We start from the raw sequence: 20,142 nt of genomic DNA, 5'->3' as shown, positions 1-20,142 counted from the left end.
GCACTGCATTGGAGACATCATCGGTGTTATTTACTGGATGTTTTGATCCTTACCTGGTTTAACCTTCATATGTACATAAATGTGCCATAATGCATTTATGCATGTACATTTTATCAACAGATAATATAACTGAACATAATAACTAAAAGAGATGAATAAAAACAATAACACAACACACAGTAGAGCAAAACAAAAAAAGAAGATTACAAAAAAATGGTGCATTGTGATTTTTATCAACAAGCTGACATAATTTCTTGAAGATTGGTCACAATCAAATATCACAATTTTACCTGCTCAGCAATAAATTCAACATGCAATTCAACATGCAATATTTTAATGAAACAAAGTAAAAATAACAATAATAATAATTGTTGCCTCAATAAAAGAAAATCATACAGGTACCTAATTTCTGGGGTCAAATGTTATCTATTTTTTATGGTCTAGAAAATGTTTTTTGTCTATTCCAAGGAACAAAAACAAGAAATCCAAGTTGAATGAATGGGTGTACCCGAGTCTGTTTTTGAGTAAAAAGTCGCTGAATGCTTGTGGTCCTACTTATTGTGATATTAAAATGAAAGCAAAAAACATGGCTAATAAAAGAAAAATATTTGTCTTGTACCTAATATTTTGTAATTGAAAATCACTTAAGTTTCCATCTGCATCATTTCAATTTGCTGGCAGGCCAAATTTGTACCATTTTTGGACTGTCTTTGGAGGCCACAAAAAATTACTGCAAGGGCAGCAAATGGTCCCTAGGCCTCATTTTGGACACCCTTGAATTAAGTATTTTGTGTATATTTAAAGTCTCTTTAGCATATTTTTCTATAATTATTATAGTGTTATCTGTTCTTTAAGCCTTTGTTGGCCTTTTAATGTTATAAAATGCAAACATTACTTGTGGGGAAAAACAAAGTATAAAGTCACAGGCTCTTATCTTTACACCATTTGAAGCCGATGTCGCTCCAAAAATCTTAACAATTTAGGCTACGTCACTGTTAAGTTAGTCATCTGATTGGATGACGCAAGCTCACACGTAGCAATGGTCCGGAAGATGTCGCCTTGGCCAGTCCTAAAAAACTTCCGCCTTAAGTTGTAAAGAAAACACAGGAGCTAAAAGGCAGTCGACGGGAGAACCGACCTATTTAAGAAGTCAGCCTAAAGGTAGATACTATTACCAGTTTGAAACAGATCCACGAACATACGCCATTACTCCCGCAGCAGTCCGTTGACGTATTTTAGTGCAACGGCAGTTACAAATATACAAATTACCTCAGCTAACCCGCAAGCTACGTTTCGCTGCTATCATCGATCTGCTCGGCTGCAGGCCTCAAGTCAATATTACGAGTTATTAGCGTTAAATATGTTACGATATATGGCTTCTTGTCTCGGTGTGAATAGCTTAGAAGTGCCTGTCAAGTAAAATAAAATGTCAAACCCCGGCCTACATTTCATCTACTTTATTAGCTTTCCTGTTAGCCAAGTAGCTTCACCTAAGTTCTGGCTGTATCTAGTTAGCCTTCTATGTAGCCCTCAGTGGTAAAGACATCGCTTTAATAAATAAATAGTAGAGTTTATCTACTGTATATATATTTTTTTAATGTTTTGATGATATGCGTTGCGATTTGGGTACAAACAAACCAATATTATTTGCTATCTTAAGCATTAGCTCCCGTAATAGTCGGTTTGCTATTTTGTATATAACGAAATCAGTTCGTCAAAACTAATTCCTGTTTTTAATCGTATGATGCCTATGGTGTTTTATAATTGTTTGGACATTTGAGAATTGTGTCATCAGCGAGTTGACATAAAACTGTGCCACTCCCGTTGCTCAGTATGAAAGTATCTCTTCCTCATTACTGACTGGCATAGAATTGGTTAAAGTTTACAGAAAGTTTTGTATCATAACATGTGCCGTCCGTATTTACTGACACTATTTTCTTATTACAAGAGAGTAGTACCTCAGTGCCTCATGTGTAGTTATGTATATAATGTAATATTATACAATAATCAATGTAAACAGTGGCTCTGGTGATTAAAGTTTTATTTAACTAACTGGCATCAGTATGAAATTCTCACTGTTTATGCACCCTGTGGTGCTTTTATAAAAAAAAAAAAAAAAAGACTGACATTAGATTGGTGACAATGAAAAATATCCAAGCATAATAATAATAATAGAGTAGTATAAACAAAGTAATTTGAAAGAAATAGTGTTAAGTGAAATTAAGCAAAAAGCTATGGTGGTGCTGTAAGATGGTGCATGTTAAATATAATGTTACCTCTTACGTTTATTTGTTGTTTTTATCTTGATGCATAGCCTTTAACAAAAATTTACAACATGTCAAATTTAGTTGTAGTTTGCCAGTGGTGGTTGTACAGTACCCCTTTACAGGTTTTACAAGCTGATATTAGGTGGTGGTAAACTATTGTTGCAATTCTCCTAAAACCTCTAGGGCGAAGGTGTTGCATATATTTCTCCAGTGCCTGTTGATGCATATTCAGTGGATACCAAAGATTGCATTGGGTCACTTTGCCTCCACTTAGTTTTCAGGGTTATGTCCAATAATGCCTATTTTTGCTAATTTGCATGTTTTATACCAATGTTTATTGTATGTGCTATGTTCAAGGTAATCTCTACTTAATTCAGAATCAATTTGACAGCTAAAGCAAAAGCCATTTAGGTTTTAAACCCCCCCCCCCCCCCCCCCCCAAAAAAAAAAAAACTGTAAATGAATTCATACAGTAAGGGGTTTATTAGTTGGGCTATCTGCTGGTATAGCCAGTCTGCAGTCAGTTTGTTGTCAGGCATACTGCTTGTAGCTTACCGACTACAGTTATAAAACAGAAGTACCTTGATATGAGTGATGAGGAGAACTCCTAAAGTTTCCGACTATCTGTGGTTTTTATGCCTGTAAATGTTTGCAAGCAGCCCAATTTGCCTTGCTTGTATATTTGGGAAACATATAGAAGCTATTCTTTCAGCATATATGAAGCTTATGGACAGTGCTGAGTTACTGTTTTTTTCTGATTAGATGCAATTTTTTGTTTATTAAAAAGAATTTAAACCGAATGGATGATATTAGGAACACTTATGAAATAGTAACTTTTTGAAACCTTGGCATACCTTGACCCCAGTTGTTGGCCCATGCCTGATTGGTATACAAGTACCTGATGTCACAACTCTTCTTTTTCTGCCTTTCTGAGGACACCTGAGAGGGCTGTTGTTTTTAAAAGCGAACTAAAAACATACCTACTTAGGTTGGCTATTTAGTTGAAGTTTGATAATAAATTATTGATATTTCAATATTGTTAAGATTTGCATTTTATTCATAGAACAGTTAAAAATTTTGTCACTTTATTTTTGTTTTATTTCCCTTTTTTATTTAGTTTTTGTATTTTTAATAGTTATTTCCTGAGTTTCCATATTTATGATTCCTCAATTCTTTGTAATTGTGTGATTTATATCTTTATTTGACAGCACTGTGTGTTAAAATGATCTAAATACAAAGTGCTCCTCACATAAAGTTTGTTTGAGTGATCTCTAAATAGTTTAGTAATTTATGTATTAAAAGTAATTATCTAGCTTTGGAACATCCATCCAATCTGTCCCTCATATATACCCGAGAGACAATTTAGGAAGAGCAGTTAAATTAACGTGCATATAATCAGACTGTGAGAGGAAGACGGAGTACCTGGAGAGAGACCTAGCATTGTCAGGATTCAAACCCGGGACCGCCTATAAACATTTAAATTTTATTTATGCAAATTACCTTGCCCCAAGGATTTGGGCCCCTAACTCCCAAAGATATTTGGCATCAGTGATCCTGTGTTATTTGACTTTATGTTTGAAAGTATTGTGATTGGAGTTAAACAGTAGATGGCGGCAGTTCTCCAATCAGGTGAAGCATTTTACTTAAGAAAAAGAGTGGTGAGAGTGAAATAAACCAATGTTCTACCAAAACTGAGCATCTGACTCTAAGCTGCTGCCGTAGGGCTTCCTGAAGCCAGTTGGTGACATGTCACCAGTCAGCAGACACCTGTCATTCAATAAATGTAAATGAAAGCTGAGAACTAGCAGATAAATTAAATTTTATACTTTTCATTTTCATTACATCATAGCAATCGTAAGTATCCTCTCATCTAATCAGAATTAGGTCAACCCATCCCCTGATAGCCATTTTTAGGACATTTGCATTTCACATTGTAATTTCATCACTTCTCATTTGTTTTTGTTTTTCTCCTTCCAGGCTCTGGATCTTGCGTGGGTTTCAGGGTGTGTGAGTGTGAGTGCGTGAGTGTATGTGTGAGTGTGTTTTAGCTGCAGTTTCCTTTTCACTGTTTTGACAAGAGCTACTCCTCCCTGGAGGATGACAATGGAGGAGATGAAGAATGAAGCGGAGACAAACTCCATGGTATCCATGACACTGTACGCCGTGATGTACCCAGTTTTCAACGAGGTAAAGCAGCTGACGACAGAAATTCCACTAGGAAGTCAAAGAGAGGGCAGTTCATAATAATTTAAAAGAAAAATGATTAATAAAGGAATATTGTTGGACATAAGTTTTACTTTTTAATTGAAATATACATAAATGTAAGCTGGAAGTAGAAGTAAACTCATGTTCTTTGTTTGTGATTGGATCTTATTTTAGTTGCAGAACCGAACATTCTCTACATTTGAAGTTAATATTTAATGTTTCTTCCTTCTAATCAGAATTCCAGGTTATCTGGACTTGTTCCGACAACATTTTTAAAATCTGTGTATAGCTGAATATTCAGCGTTTCCAACCTCCTGTTAAGAACTTGATGACCCATCAGCGCGGACATATCGAGTTACCCAAATCATTTAACACATAATCAACAGCAGATCTTTAATTAATGCATCATTTAATCTGCAAAATGGCTGGGCGATATGACTCAAAAATAATCTCAATTTGGAGTGACATAAAACCCTGACCCATGACCCAACGGTAGCCGTGTCAGCCCTAAGTACTAGGTCCAACATCATGTATTCTGTCGACTAATTGTGGCAGCCCTAAAAAGTGGATCAGACTAGAGAAGATATTTACAAAAACATTTAAATAACTCTTGTTTGGGGGGGTTCACAGGTCACTGGGATCAAGAATCTCACCACATATCTGCTATATAGTGACAATTGACCCAAGTTGCAAAATTATTAACTATTAAAAATGCAAAACATGTGCATAGTTAGCATAGAACCCGTACTGAAGTATCAGAAACACTGTTAAGTGAAAAGTAATTGGAACAGCAACCTAATAAACGCATGCCAAACAAGGCTCATTATAACCGTAAGTAAAATAAGTTTCAAATATTGTCGTACGATTGTTCACAGTGAACAATAAAAGCTGTTCTACTCTTCGAACAAAGTATTCTCCCTTTGTTGACAACATTCACGATATTAAAATCCATCAACTGCTGGTTTATGTCTGTTAGAATAATTTCTTTGTTATATAAACTCTGTTCATGTTTTATCAGCTGCACGTTCTCACGCTCTGTTGAGCCCAGACGTTTCTCAGCTGAGAGGCAAACCACAGGTTATAATATTCATTCTATTCCTTCTTTATAATGTTTACAATATCATCAGCCAAATCGCAGCTTTCCCAGAAATCAGAACCGTGATTAATTAAACAAGCTGACTTGTTTTGGTGCCTCGCTTCTTCTCACCTGGTATGAAAACAGTCTGCACACTCCTGAAATTTCAGGATGGGCAGGGGATTGAAAATGAGTGATGCATTTAGGAGCGTTACAGTGAGTTAGAAACTAAGCTCAAAGTTAATTAGATGCAGACACATAAAAATAGGCCTGAAATTTTATATTCTAAAGTCACAATATCGACATTTTAGACCTCTCAGGTGGAACAACTCTCAAAACATGAAATATTTTTACCAGCTGTTACTTTTACACATCACTGTCCAGCTCAGTGGTTCCTCTGTTTCACATGAAACAAATATTACAGCTGTTCATGTTTTTAAATTGTATGTGGAAGGCTTTATTTTATTGGATTGGTGGAGGAAGGCAGAAATTAATAAAGAGAACATTAGAAAAAAAGCCTAAAAAATATGTCGATAAAGTTAGCATGGGTACAACCTAGCTTTGGGAGGTAAAGTTTATTTAACTGCAGTTAGTAGTTGCTGCAGATGGTGGGAAAACCTCCAGTTTACTTCAAATAAATACTCAAACTACTGCTTAGTTTACCACATAATATACTTACAATGCTTTATCAGTTTATGGTTAGAAACAGTGCAGTGGGACTCTTGTTTTATTGGTTTTGCACTAAAGGTTGTAAGACCAAACTGATAATTATATATTTTCTTTGGTTCCCAACCTTCATTTAGTTTCCGTGCAAGCTAGCTGATTGGTCCGACATTTTAATCACCTGTAGCTGTGAATAACCTGGATGATCTCCTGCAGAAAACTCAGGGATGCACTGTGCTTTATAGTTAAGGATTCTAAATGTTGTGTCTATCAAGAGCTGAGTGGAGTGAAACCTTACTGTACCTTTTATGACCCCATTCATAGTTTTGTTTAGCACTGACATGCCAGTCTTTTTGTTTTCTTCCTTTAGCTGGAAAGGATCAACATGTCAGCAGCTCAGACGCTCAGAGCAGCCTTCAAAAAGGTAGGACGATTCATTAATACTACGAGCCAAAAAATGAAATAGCAGGGTCACACCGTGGCCATCGCAGAACTCTGAAATTATAACACAACTTGTTTGCTTTCCAGTTTGCTGTCACCTTGCATTTAATGTTTTATTTAAAGTTTTGATCTTTTACTGATTTATGTAAACGGTTCTTTTTCCTGGGTGAAATGATTATGTTTACTTCGCTAAATTTTAAAAGCAAGAACTTGTTGCACCAGTTAAAATTTATTGTGGATGTATTCTAATCCACATATGGTGAAAATTGGCTCAAATATATACATACGCCCCCAGTAATAGTTGTTTAAAGGTCTCATAACAAGTTGCTGAGAAGCCAAACACTTTTGTGACTTTTTTCAAGCTTCTGGCATAATTATGGCTGAATTTATGATCACTCTTTTCTGCAGAATCTAGAGCGTTCAGTAGGTTTTCCTAGGATGGACCCGGCTTTAGACCATACTTCACTAAATTTCAGCATTGTTGAGGTCAAGTGTTTCTAAAACCTTTATTTAATACTTTATTCATTCCAAATCCAGCTTTGATCTGTGTTTCGAACACCCATTTGTGTCGAAAGTTTCAGTCGTCTGGTGAACTTTAAGGTGACCCTCCTCCATTATTCCACCCACTTTGTGCAAAGCGACAATACTACTGGCAACAAACGTGGTCTTAAAGCATTTTGCTGCCACCACCATGTTTGATAGTTAGCAGTGTTCACATACCTAAAAGCCTGACCTTGTCTCCTTCAAACACATCAAACTTTTCTCCCTGAGGCAGTTTGCACACTCCCACTGGCAGGCGCAAAGTTTATTCGAGCAAGGTGTCAATTCTACAGCAGGTGAACCAAATCTTGCTTCATGGAGGACGAAACCAACTGTGTTCCTGCAGTATTTAGGACCCGGCAGGAACCCGAGATTGTTCCTGACCATAATAATCAATTTACCTTCATCTGAAGATAACAGGTTGAGTCCGATGTTTGGAACTTGGACACAACTGAGTGCTCAGCACCAATGATTCAAAACAAGCATCACAACTAGATTAGTTATGGATAAAGCATGCTAGCATTAAGCTTCTGGAAAGCTCCATCCTCAACTATACTCAAAACTTGTGTGACATGCCTAAGAGCCGAGTCTGTTACAGAAAGCCTGACAATTTATACCAGAAGCTCCTCGATGGCAACACAAAGTGTGTGGTTTCTGTAGAATTCTGCAAGCAGCATTTAAACCAAATATTACTGGGGGGTTTATGCATATATTTAAGTCTGTATAATTGTAACTATCTGAACTCCACAACGAATTTAAACATTTGAAAATGCACTGGAGTTGTTTGCTATCAGATCATTTCAGCCTGGATGAAGAACAGCTCTAAAGAAATCATTATCAAATAAATCAAGACCGAAATGAAAGATATTCAGGTCCAGGATAAATATATCTAGATTTTTTGACAATCAGTAGATCAAAACTTTATGAAGTGTTTTAATATACTAACTTGTCCAACACCAAGTTTAATCTTTGAAGAAGAGGTCATGTTGATCATCTATGAGTTTGGTTGATAACATCTATTTTCAGGACCGGCTGCATAATGACTTTGCACACAGACTCGTGGCAAAAACCCAAACAATTTTAACACAGTTCGACACAAACTAAAGATTAAATTGACCCAGAGCTGGTTTGTCTTTGTGGAATATTGAAGTTCTGATGATAGTTTGCTGTTTAAAAAGGGATAAAAGCACCAGCTTCTTCAACACAGCTCCTTGTTCAGCTTTAGCGTTATTCTCATGTGATACTTTCATATGCCAATAGAGGGCATGTTAACTGTTTAAATGCAAATGATTTGCAAGAACAAAAAGCTGTCAAATTGATCCTTTGAAAACGTGTCTTTATTATTATAGTTTTCTTGTGACTTGTGTTCCACATTGCTTTTAACTTTATACATTTTCATGTGTTTGTAAACACATATTGTTCTTTCACACAAAGTTTTGTCATTTCCTTTTAAAAACCAGCCTCAGACAAATGCTTTTAGCTTATAAACAAAGCTATCCTGCTGCCAAAGCACAAATATGCAATGACTTCCATTCCTTCACTAAAATAACCCCTGTGCCTACGATTACTTCAATAATGAAGAAGATGTTTTTCTTTTTAAATAACCCAAATGGAGATAAGGGCACCTTGCAGCTGTTTTACTGTAGCATTCATTGGTTGTTTGTTCACATGCTTTTCTGATCAGCCCCCTGCCACTGCTTGCTGGTTGATGTTATAGGGTTTGAATTATCTAACGCCTGGCGGGTGTTTTTCAACTTCCCTGTCTGGATGTATGTTTGTCCTCTGTTGACAGGCAGAGCGAGAGAATCCTGGTCTGACACAGGACATCATAATGAAGATCTTGGAGAAGAAGAACGTGCAAATTAACTTCACCGAATCCCTGCTGCGCATGGCTGCGGACGATGTGGAAGGTGAGTGACAAAGAAAACGAGATTTTGCTGTGTTATGATCTAAATGGCCTTGTTGGGTTTGTTGATGTTGATACAGCCTCCAGTTTGAGGTGTACGCTCACAGCGCTGAAAAAAAAAGCCTTTTCTGTTCCACCACTTAAACATTTAGAGTGTGCTAAACTCTATTGGGACTTCAACTGGAACTGTGTGCTGTGAAATTAGATTGAAATTTTCAGCAACCAACAATCCATTTCCTCCACACGGCCATTCCCGTAAGAGCTTGAAATCTGGAAATCTGTCTGATACAAGAAGGTCAGAAGATTCATAACCGATCGAAGACCCCTGCCGACACTCCGGCGCAGGTGAACATATCCAAGATATTAACTTAGTTGCATGCGATACTGATTGAAGTGTTTTATGCTGAGCTGCGTTTGATTTGCTGTGCCATGGTTTTGTCCGGCTGATCCCAAATCAGCCAGGAGTTAGAAGTTGGACTTTTAAAGTTTTCCATTCAAAACAGCTGCGGTCTGGCCCTCGCCCGACCACTCCTTTGTCCCAGTTTTATTACTGCAGTTTTTTCACCGAGTTCCCGCCTCAGTTTTATAACCCTTCGTTCAAGATTTGGGGAAATCAGCTGCTAGAGGCTAAAGGGTGCAGCCTATCATCGACCAGCTAATCGCCGCTATCGAGACATCAGCACACCAGGAGAGCTTCTCTTTCCAACTTAACCCAAATTGCACATTTTGTCCATAAAATTGCTGGCTTGATCTTCATAGACACTGAATGCACATATATTTTCTTATATATTTAGCTCTTTTTGTAGAATAGTACATGTTAGTTAGGTGAAGGTTTTTGGACCAGAGTATTAATTATATCAGGGCTATATGGCTTCAATAAATGTTCACATATATAAGGAGAAGCATTTGTGTTTATTTCGTGCAAGAGTGATTTATCTGTCAAAATAAGGTAAGAGTTCCCCTCCAATCGGTGGAGCAGCTGATTAAACAGTGACATTTAGCGTGGTTTTGGTTAATAAATAGCAATTATTAATTATAATGAACAAATTTTAATTATTAAGTGCTTCTGAGCCCATAATCACAACACCAGAGGACATCTCTGTCTTCTGTTCATAAGCAATAACTTTTTGTTAAGAAATAATTTTTCTGAATTATGATTTTTAATTACAATTTTCGAAAGATATTAATTAATCAAGAATCGTAATCTTTACATTATGAAACAAATGGTGAACATGAGGAAAAAAGCCTCCTGCACATAGTTAAATATGATGGAGGCCCTGAGAACCTTATTAGATTGCATGGGATTATGAACTCTTTAAACAGGGGCCCCTATCAGCAACCTCAAAATGGTCGCAAACATTGGGACCTAATTCTAATAGAAAACCTGTAGGATGAGCATAAAGGAGGACCCAGGTCTCTGGATGATCTAGAGAGACTGTGGAGAGAGAAAAAGTCAAAGATCCCTCACTCTGTACACGGCGTTATAAAATGTTGTAGGATAAGAAAATGCTGTGACAGTGGAAAAACACTGTTGTATTTATGAGTAATGACAGTAGAGGTAACATAACTGTAACACTGTTGATTTTGTAAAATATATATTAAAATGAGATATTTAGCACAGTGAATACATTTTCTCGAAGTAAAAGATTTTCAGTGTGAGATTATGCTACCAGAATAACTTTAAGGCTCTGACATGCGTTTCTGAAAGATGCAGATACATGTGCCTGACACTGTATGTTGCTTTGGGACCTGACCAAATTCAGGTGCTCTCTTTGTTAGATCTCTCCATGATTGTTTTCCTGACAAGGTTTGAACATTTCCTCCTGCAGAGTTCATGATCAGCCGGCCTGGACAGGAGTTCCAGGACCTAAATGAGAAGGCCAGAGCTCTGAAACAGATCCTTAGCAAAATCCCTGATGAGATCAACGACAGAGTACGGTTTCTACAAACTATCAAGTAAGTGCAAGCAACCTGGGTTTTATTCTAATTCAATAGAAGGAAATGTTTCAGTTATTGGCAACATATTCCAAATGTGGATAAGCTCTAATACCTCCAGTATTTCACATTAGGGGCGCCGGCTTCAGGCTACAGCCGGTGAAATCTCTGGAGTTGAGGTCTACCTCTTATATAAACATCTAACTCTTAGTATTGCTTACTTGTGGAGCAAGTGGTTAATCTTCAAAAACCCACAGCAGAATTGTTAAAATGTCACCTTCAATCTAATTATGGAACAGTGATGTGGTCATAAATTCTGGTTTTGTATTACCGTTTGCACTAGCTGGTTAGAATCCGTTTCTTCTGCTTGTTTTTGTAGTTTACATTTAGAGGTTCATGTTTTAATTATTACTTCTTCTCCAGCTTTAAGTAACAGCTACCTCTGAGAGCGGAGGCTGCAAAGTGTGTCACATATTCTGTGTAAAACAGCCTGATGTTCAGACAATATTTGATTTGTGATTTCATGCCTTTTGCTCACAGAGACATAGCCAGCGCCATAAAAGAGCTCCTGGATACAGTCAACAATGTCATTAAGAAATATCAGTACCAGAATCGCAGAGTGAGTAACGGACACGCAAAATGGTTCTGTAATCCTTCAATGTGTCGTCCCTCGAGTCTGATGATGTTTTTCTGCCCTCCAAGGCTCTGGAGCACCAGAAAAAGGAGTTTGTGAAGTACTCAAAAAGTTTCAGCGACACCCTCAAAACATACTTCAAAGACGGAAAGTGAGTCTCGCATAAGAACACGTGTTGTTCCAGCTCATTAATGTGCTGTTCATTAAATACAAGTAGTGGTATCGAATGGGAACGGCTCTACAATAATGGTCAGAGGTTTACATGAACTCCTCATCACCATTAATGTCTTTAGTTTCGAGGTTTTAATAATGCTTTTGAACCTTTCTTTTCTGGAGAGATGTGATTATACCACATTAGTTCATTTTAAAAACAGGAATTGGGTAAACAAATTGGTTTCATTCAAAACTTACACATGGTCCAAATAATATGTTCATGCTCAAATATTCACAAACAATCTCAACTAATTTTAGGTTAAATGACTTTTTGTAGCCACCAACAAGCATCTGGCAGAATTCTGACTTCATCTTCCTATCAGAAATGGTAGAGCTCGTCTAAATTAGTAGGTTTCCTGGCGCAGACTGAATTAATGCAGATTTTCATTCTGGGGGTTCAGGTCAGGACCATTCAAGCACCCTAATAGTCTGCTTTATTCCTTCTAAAACCAGTTTTGACGTGTGTTTGGGATTATTGTCCTATTGGAAGGAAATCGGTTAGGATGTTTAAAGAACAAACCAGGAACCACCAAGGCTCACGCCTGCCATAAATTGAAACTTGCTGGTTTTCACTGTCCAAATTGAAGTGATTTTAACATCAACAAGGACTGTGAAGCTTCTGACCAAGAAAAAAGTGCCTGTTCCAAAATTCAAACCTCAAAGCCAAACTTCTCAGAAAACTGAGAAGGAGGATTCCTTCCTTTTGTTCCTCCAAATTCTTCAACTTCACCTCAAATCAGCACCTAGATTGTAAAAACGTACAGCTCAATGATCCAAAACACACCTCAAAACTGGGTTTGGAGTGGATAAATACTTTCAGCTTTATTAATCTGTACGTCTCCAAAGGGACATTTATGCTGACGGTAAGTGTATGCAAACGTCTGAGCGGCAGTATACCGTAAGTCATTAAGAGTGATGCCGTCTGGCTGCAAACCCTAAGAATCAGTTACTGCTAGGAGTGGACGGATGAGTTCGGCATTGTGATAAGAAATAAAGGGTTCTGAGTCCAAAATTATAAATTGAATCGGTGCCTCTAAAGTACCTTTGAATAAACAGAGTGAAACAAAAGTTTAAATGTCAGAGATCTACACCATGGTCACCAGAATTAGCATATTTTAAAAATTCAAATAATAAAACAGAAATTGTTTATTTTAGCCAATTTTTCTTATCCTAATATGGTTAAGGCCCACTACTCACTAATCTGTATGTGTAAGAGACTGCTCTGTCACCTACTGACAACACCACGCAGTTAGATTATTCACTGTATACTAGGGCTGCACAATATATCACAAATATATTCTCATTGCAGTATCAGTGCGTTCAAAAACTGGGTTAAAGTTGCACAGTATATCTAGGCAACTAAGCATACCACAGATTTCTTTATCATGAAAAAGTGAATATCTAGGGAGGTTTGGCTTGGGAACAGGGATTTCAGTTGTTGGCTAAACCTAATTGTTAATAACTGAAAAATGAGGCTACAACATGCTATAGAAGGGCATTGAAGTTAGGTAACTTAGCTATAAAAGCACTCAAGTCACATAACACAGTTAAAAACACCAAATTAAGGTGACAGTAATATTTACCTTAAGTTGTTAAACACAAGTTATTAACTAAGTTATTAGGTGATTGTTATTATCATTGTTATGCCTATCAATGTATTAAATTGTATATTTGAAAAAAAGAATAGTGTGTAGACTTTATATTAGTTAGACCTAAAACATTTTCTGATTTGTCCTAGCATAAGTAGGTGTAACTGACAAAGTGCTCTAATATTGGTGTACAGTTTACTTATATTATAATGTAACGTTGACTTTGTTTCTGTCTAGTTTTCACCCCCCCACAAACAAAGCTGCACTCTGCCAGTTATGCAGAAAACAGACTTCAGATTCATCCTTGTGTTTAAAATTTTGAGTTTAGTGCTGACAAAAAAAGGCAAATTTCTTGAGGATGTTTTATTGTGTTTGTTTATTGGTATCCAGTGTGTTTTTTTATGTTTCTATGTTGCATGATGACCTTGATCTATTGAGCAGTCCAGTTATCTAAAGGAGAGAAGTACAAGTGCATCTGAATAAATTAGAAATAAAATAAAAAAAACTCATTTATTCATTCATTCCTTCCACACAGGATGGTTTGTTCCAGATCTTTATTTCTGTTCATTTTGATCATTATAACTTACAGCTAATTAAAACCCAACATTATAAAAACGTTTCTCAGAAAGTTTTTATATTTTTAAGTCAAAAGAAAAATGTATTTTTACTATGGAAAAGTAATTGCCAACACAATCAGAGGGGCAGCAGCTTATTTTGTAGTTTTCAAGGTGACCCTTATTGACGGCCTCCATATGGAGGGCAAGCCGCAGGAGGTCTCTGATTCTTTGTATTTTATTAAGTCCACGGTCAGCGTGGCATTTTACCAGGAACGTTTAAAGCACTTCCTGCTTCCATCTGCTCACAAGCTTTATGGTGATGCAGATTTTATTTTTAACCAGGACGTCTGGCAACACTGACAAAAATAGTACTTTGTTTAAAGAACATAGTACCACTGTGCTTGACTGGACACTGGACCCAGTGAAATACAGGTACATCTATAAACATTTAAAGCCCAGGTTCCTTTAATAGGAGCCTTCAGGTCATCTTCATTGTTGGGTCTGGTGTCTCATCTTCCTCTTGACAATACTCTGCAATAACCTGTGTGTAGGACTTATCTGTGCATAGTGGTTCTTGATGTGCTGACTCCAGCCTCAGTTCACTGCCTGTAAAGCTCCCCCAAATCCTTGAAAGCATTTTGCTTGACAATCCTCACAAGGCTGCAGTTATACCTGTTGCTGGTGCACCTTGTCCTACCCCACTTTTTTCTTCCACTTAACTCTCTATAAATATGCTTGGATACAGAACTGTGAAAACTTGACTTCTTCAGCAATGACCTTTTGTGGCTTACCCTCCTTTTGAAGGGTGTAAATGACTGTCTTCTGGACATCTGCATCAGTAGTCCTCCCCATGATAGTGTAGCCTATTGTTCCAGGCTGAGAGACCATTTAGAGCAGTCCTCAGGGGTTGGTGTGCTGCCTCTTTTCCATGTTTCCCTGGTCCAACGCACTTGAATCAAATGGCTTAATTATCTACCAGTCAAGTTGTACAGAGTTCATTTCATTCAGGTGTGCTGAAACAGAGGCACATCTAAACGTTGCAGGGTACCTTCCCTCTAGAGTTTAACTCTGGTGATTTAGAGTTAATTAGCTGATTAGGGTGTGACACCATGAGTTTCTAATAATATTTAACTTTTTAAAAATTGTCTAAATTTTCTGAAATACTAAATTTTGGTCTCAATTTTGTGTAAGCCATGAACATCAGAATTCCAAGAAATACAGGCTCTATGTGTAATAAATCTTGATAATATATGAGTTTCACTTTTGGAAATGAGTAACAAAAAATATTGAACTTTGTCAGGATATTCAGATTTTTTTAGATGTAACTGTGGACCAACTATAGACTATACAAGTCTATAAAGGTAACCTGTGCTTCCTTAACACCTCAACAGAGCCACAGGCTTTTTACCTCCATGCCGCACCACATTGATGCAGTAATTCATGCAAAATGGGCCCCAACTGGGCATGGTGCTGGTTGTGTAGGGGTTAAGCACGCGACCATATGTAGAGGCTACAGTCCTCGATGCAGCTGTCCCAAGTTCGAGTCTTTGACCCAGCGACCTTTGCCGAATGTCTCCCCCTTTCTCGGCCCCTCTTTCCTGTCTGCTTACTGTCAAAAAATGAAAAATAAAGCCCTCTAGTCCCAAAAACATATCTTGTAAAAAAAAAAAAAAGCAGCCCCAACTAAAGGTTAGGTACATATTACATATACTATAGGTTGCATGGACATGCTGCTCAGTAAGATCACATATGTTTTAAATTAATTTCTTAATACGCAAATATTTGGTGTTTCTTTGCTTTAAGAAATAATTGCAAAATAGGTTCTCAATGAAATTCAAATTCATGTACAACAAGAAAATCCTTATCCTCATGTTACTCACTTCACAGAAGACACCTCTACAATATTAGAATGGGGTGGTGAACATTCAGATATTTTCAATGTATAAACTGTAACAGAGTACAAATCGTGCTACAGAGAGAAGTAAAGGAGGGATGTCTGCAAAAATTCATCTGCACATTCGATAGTAAAGCCTGGGGTTTATCTTTTGAAAACCAGTGAAATGACTTTGTATGAACTCTGATTTTCTTTCTTTCCAGGGCAATAAATGTCTTCATCAGTGCAAACCGGCTCATCCACCAAACCAACCTCATACTTCAGACCTTCAAAACTGTGGCCTAGCCCGCAGAGAGCGCTGAGTCCCCACCTCCCCCATCCCGTGGGGAGACACTGCTAAAGTGGCGGAAGCTTGAGGAGCGCCTCGCCCATATATGTAAATTGGAGTTGATTTTAAGGGTCGGGGTCGATTTCATTGGAGTCGAGATTCTAGATTCCAGTTCAAAAGACTGAAAAGTGCCATTTGTTTTCTCAATGAGGATTTTCCAGTCTTGAAGTGGAACAGAATGGGCCCAAAGTCTCGGTTAAATTGATTTTATTTGGACAGTTTTAATTTATAACCCTGTTCTTGTTTGGGAGGTGGTGAGGTCAGGTGTTTATGAAAGACTAATTGCCATTTTTCTAATATATTCATGTTGATCATTTTACTTTTAGCTTTTGAGTCATGACTACACATCTGAGACCACATTCAGTTAGGGGTGCGTCTCAGCCTTCTTTACTGGTTTTCTCTTCTTGCCTCCTCTTGGTGTCATTTTGCCACAGTGTGTTTGAGCAGGATTGACAAAAATCAGTCATCTGGCTGTGGGTGGAAACAGTCGCGAGGAGAGGGAGCAGTTTTGGACATTTTGGGAGGCAGACTCAGATATTGTTTCTCGCTATCAGAAGACAGAAAGCCAAATTACTTCCAGCACAGTGTGCGCCTTACAACGTCTTGTAACATTCCCTCCTCTCTGAGTGTAATGAAGTGGAACTGGTCCCTGCTGTTTAAGGGGACGTAGAGAGAGAAATTAAACTTCTGTATTTAACTAATGTCTGGTTGCAAATGTTCAAATAAATAGTTTCCAAATGATGTCTGTTTTTTTTCTTTTTTAGAAAAAAAAATCCACTTCTACTTTAAGACCTCTTTTCCACTGGCTCTATTTAGGTTTCACGACTTCACCCCACTTGTTCTCTCTCTGCCCGGCACAGAACCTGTAGGGTTTCCACTGACCCACTGACAACTGGAGCTTTGGAGCTATTTAAAAATCTTTTGAAGCTTCGCCTCCAGCCGTCAGTGTAGTGTGCTATGCCGCTATTAACGTTACTTGCTGGCATTGTCGCATTAAAGTAATCTGTGAAACAATAAAAATAAGAATTTAATAAATAACATATAATAAACACAAATATTTGTATTATTGTATATGTGAGAATATCTTGTATATGTTTTTTTGACGTATAAAATTATCTACTGGGGTAATTATCTGGAGCACTGCCCAGCCAGATCTTCTCAAATAAGGCTAAGGAGTTTTAATATGTTAAACCCCTTATGCTGTCTGGATTGGTGATGCTCCAAAGTTTGGATGAAGTAGTTGCAAGTTTTTGTCTCAGGCATGGCAATAACAAGGACCAGGACTTTAAAGTCCAAAACAGCGGACCTTTCACCGCTGTGAAATTAGATTTAGTGTGGATGTTTGTCATTTCTGCTCCGGGGGTCTTCCTCTCGTTTGATCCGGTGCAGGCAGCTGCGTTCTGCCTGCACCCTCCTGCAGACTGTTGTTTGCTTAAAGACCATCGGAACCAAACACGCCGTTTCCTGGTGGTATTGTTATGTGTGTTTTAGGGGAAATGTATGCGCGTCTGAACAGAGGATTTTGTGTGATCAGCTGATTTAAGGTGCTATTAAATACAGCGCCTGTAACTACTTTTAACTCTGATATATTTGCGATATACTGTAACAGAACCGGCACGGAAGAAACAGTAATCGAAATGCTTGCAAAGCGGGCTAAATGGAGTGGAGCCAGTGGAAAAGGAACAAAAGTCCAGATTTCTGTCCTGATTTATATAGACTATTTACATCTACTTTGAAGATGAAGACACAGTGAAGGTTCAAGCAGACATTTGGGCAGTTGGCCCGTTTTCTTGTTTCTGATATATTTATCTAGGATAGTTTTCTATTTAGTCTTCTGGAGCTCTGGCACAAACAATTGTGTTGCACTTAAAGACGTTGAAGCCCATTGTTGTAAGACCTTTGGCTTAGGAATTATTACATTTTTTTTGAGATATACTAAAAGAAGTAATGTATTAAAAAAATGACATCTAAATAAAAAAAAAGATGGAGGTCATTAGATCTGAAAACATGACAGTTATTTTAGATTTTCATTATATTAAAAGATTAGAATGTTTTAATGTAGTGGATTCCAAAGTTGGGGTCTGAATCAGTCAGGGGTCAGTTAACTGTATCAAATGTCACAAAAGTTTTCTGGTATACTGTTTCTACAACATATATAAAATTTCTGTGTTTCCATCTTCTATGTTTTTCCACACTTACCTCTTCAGAAATCAAACTAAATAAAACTGATAATCCTACTGAATATTTAGGCTATAAATACTAAGAGATAAAAACTACTTACAATAAGACAAAAGTAACTATATTTGAATGGTTAATGGACTGAATCTAGTCTTTCCAGTCACACCAACCTCTCAAATGCGTTACACTAGATCTACATTCACTCAATCGTACTCACATTCAAACATCAACACAGATCAGTAGGCAACTTGAGATTAAGTGCCTTGCCCAGGGGCATGTCAGTGTTTTTGTTTATCGCCTTGTAAGGAAGAAATAAAACTATTACTTAAAGAGAAGGTCAAAATCATGCACATGGACCTCATTTGTCATCAGCTAGACTCAGGTGACACAGGCCCTGTTCTCTCAGCCGGTAGCAGAAAAGGATGTGCCTAATTGAGCAGTCCACAAACATTTTGTAGAGAATATGCAACCATCTAAAAGACTAGATGTGGAAAGGCCCGGTTTGTGTTCTGCAGATACAAGAAGATCGTCCATTATTCCTTCCTCTGCTCCACGCACTCCTCCACCAATTCCTGCACACAACACCTACACAAACACACACTCTTCTTCCACTTACATACTCATATTAGGTAAACAAGAGCCACACTAAGTTGTTCTGCCTTCACTCATTTTATTCACCCAGCAACTGTTGTACACGCCATTAACTTATATCGAGTTATTTTTAACAGTCTGGTGTTTTATCCGTCACCCTTGCCTTTCAAACTAACACATGTTATGTTAAATGTGTGGAACACTGGACCAGCTCAATACCCTCTACAGGGTTCTCGAGGGTTCATGGCAGTTTGCCCAACCGGTTCACATGTGTTTTGTGGACCTGGAGAAGGCATTCGACTGTGTCCCTCATGATGCCCTGTGGGAGGTGCTCCAGGAGTATGGAATCGGTGGCTCTTTACTAGGGGCCATCCAGTCTCTGTACAAGCGGAGCAGGAGTTTGGTCCGCATTGCCGGCACTAAGTCGGACCTGTTCCAGGCGCATGTTGGACTCCGGCAGGGCTGCCCTTTGTCACCGGTCCTGTTCATACCTTTTATGGAAAGGATTTCTAGGTGCAGCCAAGGGCCGGAGGGGGTCTGGTTTGGGGACCAGAGGATTTCGTCTCTTCTTTTTGCAGATGACGTGGTCCTGCTGGCCCCATCTAGCCAAGACCTACAGCATGTGCTGTGGCGGTTCGCAGCCGAGTGTGTAGCGGCTGGGATGAGGATCAGCTCCTCCAAGTCCGAGGCCATGGTTCTCGACCGGAAAAGGGTGGCTTGTCCTCTTCAGGTTGGAGGGGAGTTCCTGCCTCAAGTGGAGGAGTTTAAGTATCTCGGGGTCTTGTTCACGAGTGAGGGAAGAATGGAGCGGGAGATCGACAGGCGGATTGGTGCGGCTGCCACAGTAATGGGGGCGCTGTGCCGGTCCATTGTGGTGAAGAGAGAGCTGAGCCGAAAAGCGAAGCTCTCGATTTACCGGTCGGTCTACGTTCCTACCGAAAGAACGAGATCCCGGATACAAGCGGCTGAAATGAGCTTCCTCCGTAGGGTGGCCGGGCACTCCCTTAGAGATAGGGTGAGGAGCTCGGCCATCCGGGGGGGGGATCGGAGTAGGGCCACTGCTCCTCCACATCGAGAGGAGCCAGTTGAGGTGGCTCGGGCATCTATACCGGATGCCTCCTGGACG

The 20,142-nt window shown here is 38.5% G+C and overlaps 1 protein-coding gene across 1 annotated transcript; it reads left to right on the top strand.

The window, feature by feature from the left end:
• The first annotated feature begins 1,002 nt into the window (after nucleotides 1-1,002).
• Nucleotides 1,003-16,988, top strand: LOC124855894 (programmed cell death protein 10). The gene is made up of 8 exons (XM_047346029.1): nucleotides 1,003-1,161; nucleotides 4,245-4,454; nucleotides 6,581-6,634; nucleotides 8,984-9,101; nucleotides 10,927-11,053; nucleotides 11,573-11,651; nucleotides 11,735-11,817; nucleotides 16,123-16,988. Exons 2-8 carry the CDS (start codon nucleotides 4,365-4,367, stop codon nucleotides 16,202-16,204), a joined length of 633 nt encoding a protein of 210 aa, XP_047201985.1. The 5' UTR covers nucleotides 1,003-1,161; nucleotides 4,245-4,364; the 3' UTR covers nucleotides 16,205-16,988.
• The last annotated feature ends 3,154 nt before the right edge of the window (nucleotides 16,989-20,142 follow it).

The sequence above is a fragment of the Girardinichthys multiradiatus genome, chromosome 19, assembly GCF_021462225.1.
Source record: "Girardinichthys multiradiatus isolate DD_20200921_A chromosome 19, DD_fGirMul_XY1, whole genome shotgun sequence".
NCBI classification, from domain to species: domain Eukaryota; kingdom Metazoa; phylum Chordata; class Actinopteri; order Cyprinodontiformes; family Goodeidae; genus Girardinichthys; species Girardinichthys multiradiatus.
This window is presented reverse-complemented; position numbering and strand designations above follow the sequence as displayed.

What these genes read in the sequence shown, in the direction of transcription:
- LOC124855894 (XM_047346029.1), top strand. Translation starts at nt 4,365, where the DNA reads ATGACAATGGAGGAGATGAAGAATGAAGCGGAGACAAACTCCATGGTA. An exon ending in ATCAGTACCAGAATCGCAGA is followed by an intron (nt 11,652 to 11,734) that starts GTGAGTAACGGA and finishes CTGCCCTCCAAG; the next exon opens with GCTCTGGAGCACCAGAAAAA. An exon ending in ACATACTTCAAAGACGGAAA is followed by an intron (nt 11,818 to 16,122) that starts GTGAGTCTCGCA and finishes CTTTCTTTCCAG; the next exon opens with GGCAATAAATGTCTTCATCA.